This window comes from Girardinichthys multiradiatus, chromosome 6 (genome assembly GCF_021462225.1).
Source record: "Girardinichthys multiradiatus isolate DD_20200921_A chromosome 6, DD_fGirMul_XY1, whole genome shotgun sequence".
In the NCBI taxonomy this organism is placed as follows: domain Eukaryota; kingdom Metazoa; phylum Chordata; class Actinopteri; order Cyprinodontiformes; family Goodeidae; genus Girardinichthys; species Girardinichthys multiradiatus.
Window position 1 is genome coordinate 47,030,227 of NC_061799.1, and position 13,182 is coordinate 47,043,408.

General features: G+C 40.3%; 2 gene segments (V, D, J or C); both read left to right on the forward strand.

Moving 5' to 3' along the window:
• Positions 1–809: 809 nt before the first annotated feature.
• On the forward strand, positions 810–1,724 carry LOC124869324. The segment is given in 2 exon segments: positions 810–1,122; positions 1,202–1,724. Coding segments are annotated over 2 exon segments (489 nt in total).
• A 6,435-nt stretch (positions 1,725–8,159) lies between these two features.
• Positions 8,160–8,764, forward strand: LOC124870167 (the record flags this gene model as incomplete). The annotated part of the segment is given in 2 exon segments: positions 8,160–8,290; positions 8,448–8,764. Coding segments are annotated over 2 exon segments (366 nt in total), but the record flags the coding sequence as incomplete, so codon positions are not given.
• Positions 8,765–13,182: the final 4,418 nt, after the last annotated feature.

A 13,182-nucleotide genomic window follows, 5' to 3' on the forward strand; every position in this document is an offset into this window, starting at 1 on the left:
AATAAACTTTGGGTTCTGTTATAACAGGGCATGATGTGTAGGACACAGGGTCCGTGGTTTGATGGGTCGACTTGTTTAATGTCACAAGATAAAGTGAGCCTAATGGAGGGGGGGCTGAAAGGGGCTTCTTTTAACATCTCTATAAACAGCCTAAATGGAGGCTTTCTCCTCAGCACAGAGGACCTACATCTGAAGGAATGTGACTCTCAAACAGGTAAGAAGGTCTATGTCTAGAGCTTATTGTGGCTCTATCCAACACAACTCTCCAGGAACCAAACTACAGAGTGAAAACCATCCAGAATCCAGCTCGTTTTTGTTTTTCCGTTCATTAACCGGAGAGATAAAATCATTCGTCTCTGCTGTTTCTGCAGTGGTTGGTCTTCAGACTGACACCAGATCAGATAGCTTTGATGTGGGAGCTGGACACATTTGCTTAAAATGCTTTAATAAAAGACATTGGTGCATCTGGTTTGCTTTTTTCTATACAGCAAAATGTTCAGACAGGTCCGATAGACTGACACACCGGTAGCAGAATCTCACAAAAAGCAGAAAACCTTTTGTTTCAGCACTGAGGTTCTTACTGTATATACAAATAAAAAAAATAATTGTTCTGTTTTTTAGTTCTCTGTGTTAAAGACATAAAATACAAAACAGTTTGGTTGAGGTGGAGATTTGCAGGAATGAAAACTGGATGAGATAAAATTACAAATGATCTCCTCATATTTTCCTGACATCTTGTCTCTGTTCTCATCCTCTAAGATCTCGGTGGTGCATCTGAAACACAGATTAAAACATTACAGACAGTTTAATCAGGACCTAACCAGAACCAGCTTGTGATGCGGATCCCACCATCAAGACTTAATCATTGTGTTCCACTTGGTTCTGAACTGGGAATAGTTCAGTTTTCTGTTTAAGTCTGAATTTTCAGTTCTTCATCATATACTGTAGATGAGGAGGAAGAGGAGCTGAGAGATTCAGGGAGGAGCTGAGATGTTACTGAACTCTAGAAGAGACACAAACTTCCTCATTCAACACAGTTCAACACACAAACATCTACTCTGCTCAACATGCTGTCTTTGCTCACATCTGGATTTATTCTGCTGGTTCTGCTCATTAGAACAGGTTTGTTGGAGCCTTTGAAGAGAAATGTGATTTTACTTTTAGTTTGTTCCTAACATATTTCTGTTTTTTCTTCCTTCAGATGTAAACTGTCAACAACTCACCGCACTGAAGACCAAAGAGTCCAATTTAGAGGGCGGATCTGTTACTCTGTCCTGCAGTTACACCAAAGGTTCTGTGGAGTATTTGTTCTGGTATCGACAAAATCCAGGAAAACCTCCAGAGTTCCGGAAGTCTCACTCACCTTTCAGTGGAGCAGAAAATCTGGACGGACTGAAATTTGAAGGAAACCAAGAGGAGATGAAGATGACCATTTCCTCTGCTGCAGTGACAGATTCTGCTGTGTACTACTGTGCTGTGAGGCCCACAGTGACAGGAAACACCAGAACTCTGTACAAGAACCTGCAATACTCCACAACATCCACTAGAGGGCCTCACACACTCATTGTTTTTCATTGTATTTCTTCCCTAAATGTCAATCATGCTTGTTTGCTCACAAACAGTATACAATGTTAGGTTAGATATGTTGGGGTATTTTTCAAAGGAATAAGCTGTAACTCTCTATTTTGTTAAATTTTTTAAATTCATAAAACATTCTTCTGGGAGATTTAATTAAAAGTTTTCTTCACACATAATATTTTATGTACAATAAGTTTTATATATAATAAGTTGCCACCTGGATTTAACCAAGCAAACAGGTACGAGTCTCCCATTGGATCATTACTGCATGGGCGATTATGTTTCAGCTGGCAACAAGTTATTTAACCCCAACAGGTGCAATGAGTTGCTTCATGTTGAAATACTCATCCTGTGGTCATAGAAAAGATATCAGTCTGTTTCAGAAGGGTCAAATCATCAGCATGCATCAAGCAGAGAAAACATCTAAGGAGATTGCAGAAACTACCAAAATTGGGTTGAGAACTGTCTAACACATTATTAAAAACTGGAAGGATAGCGGGGACCCATCGTCTTCAAGGAAGAAATGTGGCCGGAAAGAAATCCTGAATGATTGTGATCGGCGATCTCTTAAACGTTTGATGAAATCAAATCGAAGAAAAACAACAGTAGAACTCTGTTTAATAGTGAAAGTAAGAACATTTCCACAGGCCCAATGTGATGGAAACTCAAGGGATTGGGACTGAACAGCTGTGTAGCCTTAAGAAAACCACTAATCAGTGAGGCTAACTGAAAAAAAAAGGCTTTAATTTGCTAGGGAGCATAAAGATTGGACTCTGGAGCAATGGAAGAAGGTCATATGGTCTGATGAGTCAAGATTTAATCTGTTCCAGAGTGATGGGCCATCAGGGTAAGAAGAGAGGCAGGTGACGTGATTCACCCATCATGCCTAGTGCCTAATATATAAGCCTGTGGGGTCAGTGCTATGATCTGGGCTTGCTGCAGGTGGTCAGGTCTGGGTTCAACAACAGTATGTGTTCAAAGAATGAGGTCAGCTGACTACCTGAATATACTGAATGACCAGGTTATTCCATCAATGGATTTTTTCTTCCCTGATGGTACGGGCATATTCCAAGATGACAATGCCAGGATTCATTAGGCTCTAATTGTGAAAGAGAGGATCAAGGAGAATGAGACATCGTTCTCACACGTAGATTGGCCACCACTGAGTCCAGACCTTAACCCCCTTGAGAACCTTTGGGATGGGCTGCAGAGAAGGCTTTGACTCTACCATCATCAAGATCTTGGTGAAAAATGAATGCAACACTGGGTGGAAATAAATTTTGTGACATTGCAGAAGCTTATCGAAACAAAGCCACAGCGAATGGAGCCGTAATCAAAGATAAAGGTGGTCCAACGAAATATTAGTGTTTAACGTTTTTTTTTTGGTTGTCCTTTTTTTTTCGCCAGGTAGTGTATATTAAGTTTTTGGTATTTGACTGGGTCAACATTAAAGGAAATTGCTGTGGTTTATGGGTGAAGAGGTTGTCAGCCCCGGAGTCACTGTAGGACCCCATTGGGGACCCAAGAGGACAGTTTGAAATATGGCATTAAATGTTTCTCATAAATAGAAGGATGTTGAGGTCCGCTCGCTAGAAAAGGGAAAGTATCTTGACTCCAATCTTATGGTATCGTTTTTTTCTTCCTCTTTCACACATAAGAGGGTCTAAAGTTTAGAGTAGTCTTTAGTAATGAAAAACCCACCAACTCTAGTAAGCCTGATTGGTATTACTGCCCACTTGACAAATGTAGAATTTGGTGTTGGACCGGTTGGTGTGAACTGCCAGGCCTTTTAAAATTAGCTAATTAACCACAAACTGGTTAAATTTGACTGTGATGTATAATCTCTGGTCAAATAAGTAAGCTGACTTACCATGGCACCCCTGGATGGGCTACTCTTAAAGGGCAGCAAGCAAATCCTGACCCCTTTTTCTTAAACAGTTTGGAGAAGATATTCCAGAAACCAACTTTAAGCCACCTGTTTAGGCTACATGACCTCAGTAAACAGAATTTAAACATTTTTCTCATATGGTCAGAAAGACTAAGCGAGCCTAAGATTTACTGCACATAGGGGCGGATCTTCAAAAGGTTTGCATGTATAAAAACACTTGCAAACTTGTTTGCGTGGACAAAGCTAATCTACAAACCAGCTGCAAATTGAATTGCGTGTGTAAAATTCACTTAACATTGAGCAAGAACATTTTAGCATTTGCCTTCATGAATGCAAAACATAAGAGAATGATCCAAACTAGCAATTTTATGGGAGGAGGAAATGCAAATGTAATCCTTTACCATCTGCAGTGTGATTTATCAGCCTGCAGGTGATAAACGGATTGAGGTTGTTGTTTTAGCTTCTATATTCAGTACTTCTGAAAGGCAGGTGCTAATCTTCACGCAAAATGTTGTGCCATGTTATTTAACAAACTAGACTGAACATTAATAGCCACCAGAGACCAGAAAACCATCATGGAGCCGAAGGAACATTGAAGGAAATCAAATAAACAACAATTTGGTCCTATGTGCTTCTTGTACGCAGGACATGTGTGTATGTGTTGGCGGAAGTAACTGTTTAAAGCTATATTTCTGTCATGATTTGAGATAGTTATATAAATGCATTATACTTTTATTATTAATATTAAAATGATTTGTATTATTATTATAGTTCTCATTATTATTACCTCAAACTCCATGGTTTAAAACTTCATTTTTCTTTCTGCTCTGCTCTCCAACACTCTCCATGGTGACAGCCAGTAGCACACGCAGTTTCCTCATTTAGGGCAGTCTGCACCTCTTTTGCACCTGTTATCCATTGCATACCCAGTCTTTGTAGATCACACGCAACAAGCAATTTAGAGCTACTTATTAGGAATCATTGAAGGTCTTCCAGCCTATTTCAACTTGATTTCTGCAATGGTGCTGTCCATGGTGCTGAAGGGTCAGTTTGTTTGTGTGTTGGTGTCCTGTCTTGTATTGAGGCATACCATGGTTGTTTACATATGCCAGGAAACATTTGCTCTACAAAACATATATCTAAATGAAATTCCAATTGCGTGACTGAGTTCATTAAATCAAGACTGGATTCAGCATCAAAGAAGGTGTGGGAGAAGAAAGTTTAATAATTTAAAAATGATGAAGGGACAACTGGTTTCCTCACAAAGCCGACGCGGGGGACCTTTTATTCAGAACACATCTCTGTATACATCTTCATACAAATTCCCTTACATGAGTTGAGATATATATACAACAGTCATATCATTGTTGTGTATGTGAGACTTTTTGACCAATCAGATGTACCCTTTCAGTTATGCACACTTTGGCAGCATGGTCAAAAGACTCTTAATTCAATTCAATTCAATTCAAAAATACTTTATTAATCCCAAAGGAAAATTAGATGTTGTTGTAGCTCATATTATGAAGGTTTCCTCAAAGGTTTCTTAGCAGTGCTTGCAGGAATAAACAAGAATAAACTCATATCTGGAAGATACCAAGACCGGTCTGCTACATGACCCACACAAAAGTAGGTCATCAGTGAAGTACGGGAGCAGCAGTCAACAGGCCACAAAAAGGCACAGAGCAAGACGTGGGGCACCAGGCCTCCCGATCCAGCCACACTGCTTTCCTCCCTGCGCAGGCCAAGCCCAGTACCCCTAGCAGAAAGACCTCCCAGCACCAATCAGACCTCCCAAATCCACCAACCCACTGGGCAGCCATCAGCCCACTGCTGCAGCCTGAACTGGAAATGACCAGGATAGGGAGGGTATTTTACCATTCCCATTGGGTGAGTTAGCCCCTGGGACATCAGGAGGGCAGGATACCCACCAGAGCCTTGCATAGCCCCTTTTAAGCTAGTGGTTGACAGAACAAGAAAGTTGAGAGCACTGATAGAGGTGAACCTTGGCACTAGGCCATTAAATGACAGTAGTTGACTATGAAGTACTTATTGTTTTATATTGTTTACTGTTGTTTTACTGTTTACTAAAACCAGCCGCCACAGAGACAGTTTCTTCCCCCAGGCTGTTTCTCTGATGAACATTTGATAGAGAACCAAACAACTGCATACTGAATTTGCAAATGCACCTTTGTATATATGAATATTTAAGGACATAAAGATACATTCATAAATATATTTAAAATATATTTAAAAACCCAGAGAGCAAAGTGTACCAGAGTCAAATTTCTTGTTTGTATGTACGAACCTGGTAATAAAGCTGATTCTGATATTATTTCTCTCTCTCTGTGCTGAAGACTAAAACAAGCTTTGGGACAACTCATACATTTCAGTGTTGGGATCCAGCCATGGATTTCAACATTAAACTCCCGAACAGACTTTTCGAACTTTCAAAATAAATTGCATTTAACTGACTTCCAGCAACTGAGGAAAGGGGGGTAGCAGCAGACTTCCCATGATGCCACTGTCTGAATAAGAGCACCCCTTCTCCAACAAGCCGACCTCTTTCCACTGCTCCTCTGCGGGACCAGGATTGGGAAGGCCCAGTGCGCTGATGTCTCTTTGCTGGCAAAAAAGACAAACTCTTCAACTGGATCCAAGAGGGTCATAAGATCACGTGATTATATGCACCAGTTAAATACGAGTGAATAACTGTTTGTGTATCCGGTAGATTCATTCATGAACGGGGTGATTAAGGTATAAGCCTGGCTTGACTTTCTCTCTGAGATCTACAGAAGCAAACGGTGTTCCAGAAAAGTCCCTGCAGAGGAGACTGTCTCCCAGTCTGGAAGGGAGACAGCAGAGACCGCATCACTGTGTTAACGTGCAGTGTGGTTGGTGGAAAGAACGGGCCGTCTTTCATTCACAGCTACGGAGGTTAGCTAGAGCTAACCGTTTGTTGACTGTGGACGTTTCTTCAAACTTCTTCGTCTTGGACAACATTTCCTCACCACAGTTCATGAGATTAAGTGTTTGGGCAGAGAAATAGAAGGATTTACATTGAAATGATCTAAACGTTTTTCATTTTATGAAGTTTGGTTTTGTTTGTGTTGAACTCAGCTATCTTGGTGCTAGCAAACTATCTGCAGCACACGTGTTCAGGTTGTGTTCTTTGTGTGTTTTAAAGTTAAGACAAACTTTACTTGAAGGGTGATTTTAAACAGAATATTGATCATAACGCGCTGTCCGCGTTTATTCATTTTAACCCTTTTATTGACCCTGGTATTTTAAAAATATGTGTTTGATTCTGGTGCTAAAGAGTATTTAACAGAAAGGTTGTTAGATTTCAATCCAGTAAATAATAGTCCCTAAACATCATTTTACTAAATCTGATAACTAAGTAAACACCATTAAGCCCCATTTCTCCAGAAAGATTTGGCTCTTTTCCAAAATATTTCCTTAAATATTTTACTATTTCCTTAATAATATTTCTTTAAATATTATTTCAATAAATAAAGGCAACTAATTAGACACCATTGAGAATTGGTCATCCAGAAGGTTGGTTTTATTCAGCAGATCTTTCTTTAAAATATTATTTCAGTCAGTCAGTCATTTTCTACCACTTATTCCATAGTGGGTCGCGGGGGAGCTGGTGTCTATCTCCAGCAGTCTAAGGGCGAGAGGCGGGGTTCACCCTGGACAGATCACCAGTCCATCGCAGGGCAACACACAAACAACTAAGCACACACTCATACATTTGAGTTCTGTGTTTAGCAAATGTTCCAACATTTCTAGAGCGAGTCAAAAATTCTGGTTTTGCTCCTTTTTGACTTGGAACAAAACGAGATCAGTTGATGCAATCAGATGAACAGACTTTGTTTTTTTATTCATTCCAATTTTTCTAATTTAGTCTCTTTTCATTTTACTTTTTGAAACTTAAAACTTTAAAAATAGAAAGGACTGCTTTATTCTTTTTATATGATCAGAGCTCAGAAGATATTTTCCACAGTTTTTCACAGACCAGGTCTTCTCAGGTGTTCTCAGGTGGACAAATAAACTGAGGCTCTGAAGAAACATATGAGCTCATGTTCAACAATCACCTGTGTTGTTTCACTGGATCAGTAAAATTAAGACTTTGTGAAACTTGAACTCAGATTTTCAAGACTGTGAGTTCTAGATTCCCCTGATTGATTTACATCAGTTTTTAATTCTGGAGTAATTCCTTAAATGTTCCACTTATATATCTTCCTTTTGTCTCTTTGACGTCGTCACATATCAGAACAAGCCAACATCTGATTGTCTTTCAGACAGTAACAACAGCTGAACCTGGTATACTTGAAGACAACCACAGAGAAAATGTACATGTTGAATCATTTCTTGATCTCTAACTCATCTGTTGGGATCATAATATTCATATCAATATTCATAAGGTCGTTCTTTGTGTGTCTGTTTAGTGACAAACTGTAGCTGGACTCTAAATGTTCTTACTGGACCCTAACGTTCTTATTCATGAATCCCTTGGAGGACAAATGTGAGAAAAGTCTTTCTGATTGTTGATCCAACAGCTGCAGAGTTCCCTGCAGATCCTGGACTGTAATTCTGACCTTCTTTTATCATCAGACACTCTAAGTTTGGACTGGTTCTACTGGGACGGCCCGTCATCAGACTGTATAGAACCAGAGCTCAGCCAGAGGAGGAGCTCTACTCTAAGAGGTTTTGTGTTGGAGCTGAAGAGCTGCTGTGTTCTCTCTGTTCTTCAGTTAGTACGAGTGAAAATAATGTTCCTGCTTTTCTTCTGGATGATGATGATCATCTCCTTTCAACCAGGTAAGTCATCTGAACATGCAGGCAGGTGGAAAAGGAGACGTAGACATGAAAACATTTAGAGCTTTCAATGTGTTCACTTCTAGAAGAATAAACTGAGATTAAAGACACAGAACTCAAATCCAGATGTTCTGCTGATGTCCATCTTTGTTGTTTTCAGGATCCTCTGAGGATTTACTGACATCATTTAAAGATGTTCTTCTGGGTTTGGAAGGAGACACTGTGACTCTGTCCTGCAACTATTCAGGAACCACACAGATGCTGTTCTGGTACCAACAGATGTCCAGTTCATCTCCACAGCTGGTCACCTCAGGAAATTCAGACACAACAGGAAGGTTGTCTTTGAAACATGAAAAACCAACAAAGAAGTTTCATCTGCTGATCTCCTCTGCTGCATTGACAGATTCTGCTGTGTACTACTGTGCTGTGAGGCCCACAGTGACAGGAAACACCAGAACTCTGTACAAAAACCTGCAGTACTCCACATCATCCACTAGAGGGCCTCACACACTGTTAAACCACTGATTGTTGAGTCTTTGGACTGATGACAAAGACAACAGAGACATGAAGCAGTAAAGATCAGAGACAGAGCTGCTGTGGAAGCAGAAAACTCTGTGATTGGTTGAGTTGAAGTGGCCCCGCCCACTGAACTTCAGCTCCTCCAATGACATTATTTCTTCCTCCTTCTACTACAGTGGAAGAACATTGTTCATCTGCTGTGTGTGGCTTTAAGAGCTCCAGAGACATGTTGCTTTACCTCTTTTTGCTTCTATCTCACCTTCTAGGTGAGTTTAAGATCAGGGATTCAAGTTTTGTTCCAGCTGCTGCATCAACCACAGATACAGACTGCATTTCACTACTTTTCTGCTTTCTTTGCTCTGACTGAATGAAAATCAGCTTCTCATCATCTTGGAAACTGAACTGACAGAGTTCTACAGTTGATTTAGTTGTGAATGTCCACAGAGTAACTCTGTACAGAGGACATTTGTCCACTGTCTTCTCCTCTCAGCCTCATGGACAATGTTAGTCTAATGTCTTCATTTCTTTTCCAGGACTAACAGCTGGAGACACAATCTCTGCTGATAGAGATGAAGTCAGAGGGACAGAAGGACAACCTGTCTCACTCAGCTGTAGCTATGAGACAACATCTGAGTATCCTGACCTTCACTGGTTCAGACATCATTCTGACCTTCAGGCTCCTCTAAGAACCACCTGGTTCCTCAGCTGAGTATCTTCCTGATGGTGGATGTGTCTCAGCAGCAACATCTGGATCCACTGAGCTGACCATCAGAGAGTTAACCCTGGCAGACTCAGCTCTCTACTACTGTGCTCTAGAAACACAGTGATACAAAGTGTAGAAGAGGCTGTACAAAAACCTGAACACAGATATCTGACTACTCTTCAAAGAGGAGGGAAGTGGTATTCAAAGCACATCTTCATATCAGATGGATTCTTCTAATTCCTGTTTTATCAGAGTCTCTGTGGTTACAGCTGCTAATCAAACACTGAGGAGGATCCACAGGAGCAGAGTTACAGCTGATCTACCTCACTCACAGGGACAAGTAGAGGAAATATATCAAACTCTTAAGTTGAGACAAAGACTGACTGAAAACTCTACATTTCTTTTTTGTCTTATTTTAGATGGTCTAATAATAAAGAGATAAAACCTGAAAATAAAAAAAATAAATAAAATGTCTTTATTTAATAAAGCAAACATCTGAACAGTAGTTAGTTCCAAAGACTGAAACACTGATGTCCAATCGGAAACAAACTCTGAAGGTTTAATCAAAGAAAATATAAACAACCTCCTCTTTATTAAAATTATTTAATTCAATTTAATTCAGTTTATTTAAATAGCTCCAAATCACAACACATGTCGTCTCAAGGTTCTTCACAACAGTCAGGTTCATACATTCCTATTAATTGTAATCATTGAACAGTTCAGTCAGATTCAGTTATTTATTCAAATTGGATAAAAAGTTTTTCTATCTAAGGAAACCCAGCAGATTGCATCCAGTCAGTGACTTGCAGCATTCACTCCTCCTGGATGAGCATGTAGAGACAGTGGACAGTCACTGGTGTTGACTTTGCAGCAATCCCTCATACTGAGCATGCATGTAGCGACAGTGGAGAGGAAAAACTCCCTTTTAACAGGAAGAAACCTCCAGCAGAACCAGAACCAGGCTCAGTGTGAGCGGCCATCTGCCACGACCGACTGGAGGTTTGAGAGAACAGAGCAGAGACACAAAGAGAACAAAGAAGCACTGATCCAGGAGTACTTTCTATGGGAAGGAAAAGTAAATGTTAATGGATGTAGCTCCTTTAGTCGTTTCATCTAGAAAGAAAGAACAGATAAACTCTGATCCAGTTTTCAAGGTTAGAGTCTGAATTTATGGTTTACATGTTTGTTCACATCACAATTTTACAATCTCATCCCATCTTCTGTACATTACAGTAAATTTACATCACCAAACATTATTTCACAACCGTTACAGAGAAGGAGGGATGATTGGTTCTCCCTAAACAATATCAAGGATTTATTTGTGAAATCAAAACTTTCTAGAACAGGACCTGTGGGATGTATATTTATCGTACCAAAACAAAAGAAAGACAGATGGATATGAATGGATACAACAACCTTAAACCAGACAAAAGATGGTCAAAGTGGTGTAACAAAACTAATCCATCTTTCCCAGCTTTTCAAGAATATACCCTTTTGTAGTCTTATGGCATAATTCAATTCAATTCAAATTCAATTCAAAAATACTTTATTAATCCTAAAGGGAAATTAAATGTTGTTGTAGCTCATATTATGAAGGTTTCCTCAAAGAGTCGTTGTAGATGCTGATGGTTGTGGGCAGGAAGGATCTCCTGTAGCGCTCCGTCTTACAGCAGATCTGAAGAAGCCTCTGACTGAAGACACTCTGTTGTTGTAGGACAGTCTCATGAAGAGGATGCTCAGGGTTCTCCATAATGTTCTTCATTTTATGAAGAATCCGTCTTTCCACAATGATCTCCAGAGGTTCCAGAGGAGTCCCCAGAACAGAACCAGTCTTCTTTATCAGCTTGTTGAGCTTTTTTAAGTCCCTGGTTCTGATGCTGCTTCCCCAGCAGATGATGGCAGAAGAGATCAGACTCTCCACAACAGACTTATAGAAGATCTGCAGCATCTTGCTGGAAACATTGAAGGTCCTAAGCTTCCTCAAGAAGTACAGTCTGCTCTGTCCCTTCTTGTAGATGGCTTCACAGTTGCATCTCCACTCTAGTCTGTTGTCCAGGTGAACACCGAGGTATTTATACTCCTCCACCACCTCCACTTCTTCTCCCATGATAGAAATAGTTTTTGACTTATTCTTGTTTCTCTTAAAATCTACAATCATCTCCTTTGTTTTAGTCACATTCAAAATGAGATGATTGTTTCCACACCATGCCACAAAGAGGTCCACCACCTTCCTGTACGCAGCTTCTTGTCCATCTCTGATCCACCCCACGACTGCAGAATCATCCGAGTATTTCTGAATCAGAATCAGAAAAGCTTTATTGCCAAGTACGTTTTTGGACATACAAGGAATTTGTTTTGGCGTAGTCGGTGCAATACAATACAAATTAAACAGTATAAACATATCTACAATATAATATTAATATATGTGCACAGTTTTAAGTGAGTGAGAGTAAATATAGAGCAGTATAAGGGGTGGGGGGCTGACATGATCTGGACCTCCAGCCTTATTCCTATTCAGTCTCTCCAGTTGTGTCTTCACTTGACTTCTTGAGACACACATGTGGAAGGGGGAAGCAAAGGAAGTATCAGCATCTTCTGATATGGTTGAAGGCAAACATGTAGAAGCAGAAGGTTCTATGGCTGAGGTGGAAAATAAAAAATTTGAGGTGTTACTGGACAGCTGTGGGTCCTGTGGGTCAAAGGAAGGTGGAATGTCTGTGTGGCTGTGAGCAGGAGAGGAAGATGCGAAGCTTGTTTCTGAACTGAACCTATTGAAGAATGTGTTCAGTTCATTGGCTCTGTCCAGACCTTCATCGGTCCGATCATCCCTCTGCTTGAAGCCCGTGATCTTCTTCATCCCTGTCCACACATCTCTGATATTGTTTTGCTGGAGCGGCTCTCCAGCTTCTTCTTGTACACCTCCTTGCTGTCTCTTATCTTGACTTTAAGTTGCTTCTGTAAACTCCTCAATAATTATCTGTCTCTCTCTCTGAAGGCTCTTTTCTTCTTGTTAAGCAGGTCCTTCAGGTCACTGGTGATTCAAGGTTTGTTATTGGGGAAGCATCTCACGGTTCTGGTGGGGATGATGTTATCCACACAGAAGTTTATATAGTCGGTTACACACTCAGTCATGGCATTGATGTCCTCTCCATGTGGCTGGAACAGTCTGTAGCCTCAAAGCAACCTTGCAGAGATTCTTCAGCTTCCTGTGACCATTTTCTCACAGTCCTCTTTATTACAGGTTGCCTCTGAACAAGGGGCTTATATTTCGAGCAGAGAAAAACAAGATTGTGATCTGATTTGCCCAGAGGAGGTCTTGCTGTAGAGATGTATGAGTCCTTGAAGTGATTGTCGAACCATTCCTCCACTGAAGGCCTCTCTAGTTTCAACCATTTCCTCGTTATGGCTTTCTTAGATGCAGCACTCAAGATCTGGAATAAGTATTTATCACTGGAAGAGACATCTCCTAATGGTAGAGCTCCTAGATATAAAGATACAAATTCAAAAAGAACCCCCGTTTGGAATACCTTTCGCAGAATATCACATACCTCTTTCCAGAAAGGGAGTAATATTGGACAAGACCAGAAAATATGAAAATGATTTGTCTTGAGACATCTACACTGTCTCCAGCATATCAAAGAATTGGTGTAGTGACTTTTTTGGACTGGAGTGA